Here is a 6,026-nt window from a genome sequence, read left to right as displayed (position 1 = left end):
AAAGAATGCATGTTTCTTTAAAATATGCAATAATCGTAAATTTGAGATTTAATAAATTGAAATGACAGTCAGATATAATAATTTTATTACATAAATAACAATTTAAGAATTTAATTTTAAATAAATCAATCTAAAGAAGTTGCAGTATCACAAACAAATAAAAGCCTTCATAAAATATTCATTTAATAGCTACTGAAGCAAAAAAAAAAAAAAACTTTCATTTATTTTACAAATTTTCATTATATTTTAATGAAAAAAAAAACAACTCTTCAGTATTTTATAAATGTAATTTTTAACCAGATTTCCATTTGATTTTCTGATTTTGAACCAACGCATCACTATTCAGCAATAAGTTCTTGATAGTATAAAGCTATTAGTTTTAAATATTTCCAATAGATGGCGCCCTGTATAGATTTACAGGAAAAAAATCGCGTTGATGCACGCTTATTTTCTGTGATTGAGAAGAATATTAAAAATTGTAAATTTATCCGATTCAAAATGACTGTAACAGTTGAAGTAATTAAGAATGGATATTCAAAGATTGATTTAGAACGGAATGTAATGATAGCGAATTGTACTTGTACGTTAATAAAAGAAAATGATATTTGCATTATTGTTGATACTCTTACTGCATGGGACCGTTTAATTTTAGAAAAAGGTTGACCGCTTTTCTTTTTTTAGACTTATTTTGTTAACTTATAACTGCAGTAATCGTAGAGACACTGTTTTTAGAAATATAAAATCGCAGCAATCACATTCCTATACGAAATTGGCTATTACATACCAGTCAATAGCATACCAATTATTTAAAAGGGGGGGGGGGTAGAATTTGGAAAATTTAAAAAGAAATATATACGCATTTCAATTTTTTTTATTATTATTTTAGCCTCTATATTGACAGTTAAAAAATTTAGTAAACTATTTTCTTTGCTTATTAAGCATAAACGAGGAAAAATAATACCATATGTATTCATATGATCTTATTGCATTCTTTTTAGATAAATTTCAAAAATATTTTTGTTTGCATTTTAATTTTTATATATAATAGAGAGATTAATTGCTATAAAGTCTTATAACATACATTATTTCTATATTATACCAACATAATTTTTGTGCTTCAGTCATCACTTTTTTAACAACAATTGCAGAATATCTTTGCATCTTTCATTATAAAGAAATTTATAATGAAAGATAAAGAATTTTATAATTCTTCTGATGTATTTGATGTTTACAAAAACTAAGAGTTATTGTAAGTGAAATCCTCAAAACACCCTTGTGAATATCTTAGAATTTGAATGAATAGATACTCTTTAAAACATATTTTTCAAAGTTTAATTTACTTCATTCTATTTTACAGAATTAGAAAATCGAAATGTTAGAGTTAGTGATATAACCCATGCTGTGGCTACACATGGACATTCTGACCATATTGGAAATATGAATTTATTTTCAAATGCTCAGCATATAGTTGGACAATCTATTTCACATAAAGATGAATATCTTTTACATTCATTTGAGGTAATTACTCAGAAAATTGTATTTCATGTTTAATATTTTCTTTCTTTTATTTATTTCAGTGTATTAACTTCAAATTAGCAAGAATATAGTATAAAAAGAAGTTGGTACTAATAGATATTTACAGCACCCCAGGTGTTATTGCCAAGCAAATGAGAAATATCACTATTGTATTATGAATAATGGGGCTTAGTTGTAAATCATCAAATAAATATCCACAAATATGAAGAAGTCAATAGACAGCTTTCTTTCTGTAATCTCTTAAAAATTCTCTCTATTCTTATGATGAAGTAATAATTTAATATGATTATTCCCAGTTGTGTGCTAGAAGTGTCATTAGATTGATAATTATCATCAAAACAGATCCCCTAGATTGAAAATCTTTGAAGACCATTGCAGATTTATTACTAGGTTTTTGTTATGTCCCCTAGCCATAACAATATCATGCATCCTTTTAACCTGAAGGCCTCCACAATTCATAAAACTTGAGTGAATTGCATCCCCCTGATGATGGACATGTATATATTATATTCAAGTGACATATATTTGCCATAAAAAATTGGTTATAAAAATTTGCATTTTTAGCTAGTGTTGCCTTTTGGAAATTAAACTGTAATCAAATATTTTTTATATAAGAAAAAAATTCCATTATATATTTATACCACTGCATTAATTAAAAAAATTAGAATGTATTGATATAATACAATTATATGACTTAAATTTATCAATATATACAGTTTGTAAGATTTATTCCAGATGATAATTTTGTGATTTTTTTTTCTTTCAAATACTTGATTTTACCTCTTTTTATTTAGGATAGCCCATTTAATGTCACAGAAAATATTAAAATAATTGGAACTCCAGGTCATACTCTTTCTGATGTAAGCGTCATTGCTAAAAATACTGATCTTGGTACAGTAGCTATAGTTGGTAAGTAAAAGTTGCAATCTTTTTATAGATTTGGTAAAAGTGTTTTTTTATTGAGAAAGAAATCAGCCATTTTCTTTTCTGCATTATCCAGAGTTTCAATGCTTCTTTGTGGAACTATCTATATTGCAGATTAAATAATTTAATCATATATTTAATGGAATCTTTCTCTCTCTATAAATGTAACAATTTCACTTTATTTATATTCTAAGAATAATTATTTTCTAATAATTATAATTTCACTTTAACTTTTGAGTTGTGTTGGCTCTTATTTTTTCATGTTTTATGTTTTGAAACCAAAATGTTGCTTCAGCTAAATTTTCTTTTAAAAGTTATTGAGTTTTAAATGCTTTCGGTGTGCCTTATTTTCTGTTTCTGTTTAATCATAGATCTAATAAAAGAATCTTAATGATGGTTAAAAATTGAACTGTTTCTGTTATCTACAAAAAAATTATATATTGTTTAAATAATTCCATGCTTGCTTTCCTTCCTTGTATTGCACATGTTTACAGACATACTCTTTTTTAGTTTAACATATAAAATTTTGTTACTGAATATTTTATTAAAACCATTACCTTTTCTTAATATCTAGAAACAAGTTATATTTCACAGCAAAATATTTCTTGCATATGTAACATTATTTTTTATCCTTTGAATGTGAAAATTATTTGAATGATTAATTAATTTTTTCTATAAAGGAGAAAATAAGAAATCGTATAGGAATTTTTTTCTTTATCATTTGAATTTATATATTTAAAATCATTGTAACCATCAATCAGAAATTGTAAGATTTTTAAAATGACATCTTTCTTCTTTGTATATGTAGAGCTTTTTCAAATTATCTAACAATTTTTTGTCTTAATATAAACAAATATCATAGTGACTATGAATATTCTACATCTGCTCCTAAACAATTGGACTGAATTCAACAAATTTTTACATGCTGAAGACACAAATACCCTAGTACAAAAATTAATTAACTATCCTATTAATTATTCGATTATAAAGTAACAAAAAATGTCTTTTTACATTTTGAACTATTCTGTAACTATCAAAATTTTTATTTTTTATTTTAATGTCTTTTGACAATGCTTTTATCGATTTTACTAAAGTAATGATTTAAACAAAGACAATCTTTTTTTAAACTACAGCAGTTTTGAACAAATTTGCCATACTAATATAAAACATATTAATAACTTATGGAAATAATAAGCTTGCAATGTTTTTCAAAAATTATCTGGTTGAATTGATATTTTAATTAAAAGCAAACAATAAAAGGATTTAATATACTGTAATATTTTATGCAAAAATAATTTTAGTCCTATATATCAGTGTATTATTTAGTCATACTAATCATAAATTATTCTGTGGGTTTGCATTTTCCTAGCAAGATATATTACAATAGTAGTAATTATTTTTTTTTACTAAAGTAATTATAAAATAATGTGTAGTGTAAAATAATTCTACTGAACTAGTTCATTAAAAGCTTGTTTATAAACTAAAGGAATGAAATATAGACCAAGTCATTCAAATGAATTTTTACCAATTTAATAACTAAAAAATTATTTCTTAGAGAATTATTGTATATGTATTTACAATAATCAATATTTGCATCCATGACCTGCCCAGAAGACAATCTTAACAAATCAATGTTTAACCTACTGATGCGAAAATTAACACCAGTAGATTATTTAGTTTCAGTTAAATGCTTGTGTGTGCAATTGTATACCACACCAATAAAGCAAGTTCCATTTCTACAATCGCTAATGCTTTGTAAAATCAATGCAATATTTCCCATTAAGAGTGATTATTTTACTTTTTTATACATAAAAAAAAATGCACTTAATATTTAGGCTACTTTAAATATATTCATGAGTGATGAAAGGAATATATACATTTTTGTTGCTATAATTTGCATTATAGCAACTAATAAATTTGCATATTACTTTTCAACTCATGGTTCTATAAAAATTTTATTAACAAAATGGTTAATAATAATAAAAAAAAAGCTACTGCCTTTATTACTAAAATCTTTTACAGGCTAAAATAGACAATATTAACTCTGGCTTTTGTAAAATTAGGGGATTTATTTGAAAGAGAGGAAGATATTTTGAATCCTACATTATGGAAAACTACAGCTGGCAGTGAAAATCCGAACCTACAATATCAAAATCGGAAGAGAATTCTTAACCTAGTGAACTACATTGTACCAGGACATGGCCCTATGTTCAAAGTAACTGAAGAATTAAAATCAGCCCATGAAAAGCAAATTGAAAATATCACTGAATAAAAAAAGTACTTCAAAATTATTCCATTCATTTGTTGCACATTGAGATTTTTCTCTCTTCCTCATCCAGAAAACATTTGATTAAGAATTTGGTAGACATCACCTTATATATATACATATGCATTATTAAAACTAATGTTACCTTTTCATAACTAATATAGTTAGTTGCTCCAATAATAAAATTTACTCATCTAATAAAGTAGTATCTGTATACCAAGTTTCTGGTCAAAATTTTTTAAAAAGCATAATTTACAAAATATACTTTGATCTATCTGAGAATTTCAATTAATGGGTATTAAATAAATTTATTTTCAATACATTTCTTATTTTTAAATATCATTAAGAAATACTATATCATATAATTGTGTTTACTATGATAGAATAAACAGTAAGAAATTTTTTTATTATTAAAAAGTATCTCCCATGTGATTTTTTCTGATAAACAGCATTAAACATTTTTATTTGAAATTTTACAAACATCCTGCATCATACCTGATGTTTAAACTGTTGTAGGGAAATTGTGTTTCAACTAACATTTGCATTTTATTTTTATTAAAATTTGAATCTTAAATTGACCTTTATTAGGCCAGTAGAAAGAGAATCAAATTGTTACAACGGAAAAAAGACAATACCTTAATAATGATTTTAGCTCACAGAAGAAAACAAGCAGCACTGCTTCAGATATTTAATCATTACTAGCAAAAATAATCGGTTTATACAAGAACCCCAAAATCATGAATCCAATGTGTAGAAAATCGGAGTAAAATTAAGACTTACTTTCATATAATTGGATATGCACAGCAAAACTCAACATACTTGAAAGATTTAATATGCACCGACAATCATAGGAATGGAAGAGATTCTTATGCATGAATACAAATATTTTTATATGACATTAAGCTTTCTAACAATACTTTTCAGTTAGGTTCTTATAAATAGTATGCTTTTGTGCATTAACTTTATATTCCTTAATATACTTATTATAGAAACAATTATATAGCAAACGAGTGAAAATTTCAATCTTGGCTACAATATAATTTAGAAAACCCCAGATTGCAATTTTCTTAAGCAATTGACACTGGAAGACCTCTCCCCCCTACTTATTTAAATAAAAAAGTAAAATATAACAAGTTATATACTGATTTAATTACATTTTGTCGATAAAAATATTCTATATAAATGATTTTCTGAATAATAATAATAAAAAAAAGAAATCTTAGAAGAATTTATCATTTTTTTACACCAGTTTTTTTTAACATTCCATGATAAATTAATTTAGTACAACAGATGTCATGAA

The 6,026-nt window shown here is 24.9% G+C and overlaps 1 protein-coding gene across 1 annotated transcript; it reads left to right on the top strand.

Annotated features, from left to right (window-relative positions):
• Positions 1-459: 459 nt before the first annotated feature.
• On the top strand, positions 460-4,761 carry LOC129971378 (metallo-beta-lactamase domain-containing protein 1-like). Its single transcript, XM_056085091.1, has 4 exons — positions 460-658; positions 1,358-1,518; positions 2,331-2,445; positions 4,524-4,761. Exons 1-4 carry the CDS (start codon positions 499-501, stop codon positions 4,730-4,732), a joined length of 645 nt encoding a protein of 214 aa, XP_055941066.1. The 5' UTR covers positions 460-498; the 3' UTR covers positions 4,733-4,761.
• The last annotated feature ends 1,265 nt before the right edge of the window (positions 4,762-6,026 follow it).

This window comes from Argiope bruennichi, chromosome 1 (genome assembly GCF_947563725.1).
Source record: "Argiope bruennichi chromosome 1, qqArgBrue1.1, whole genome shotgun sequence".
Taxonomy (NCBI): domain Eukaryota; kingdom Metazoa; phylum Arthropoda; class Arachnida; order Araneae; family Araneidae; genus Argiope; species Argiope bruennichi.
Note: the sequence above shows the minus strand (reverse complement) of the source record. Positions and strands in the feature narration are given on the sequence as shown.

Bases quoted from the DNA above. Each gene is read 5' to 3' on its own strand.
- LOC129971378 (XM_056085091.1), top strand. From the start codon at position 499: ATGACTGTAACAGTTGAAGTAATTAAGAATGGATATTCAAAGATTGAT. The intron at 659-1,357 runs GTTGACCGCTTT...TCTATTTTACAG, and splicing joins CCGTTTAATTTTAGAAAAAG to AATTAGAAAATCGAAATGTT. The intron at 1,519-2,330 runs GTAATTACTCAG...CTTTTTATTTAG, and splicing joins ATCTTTTACATTCATTTGAG to GATAGCCCATTTAATGTCAC.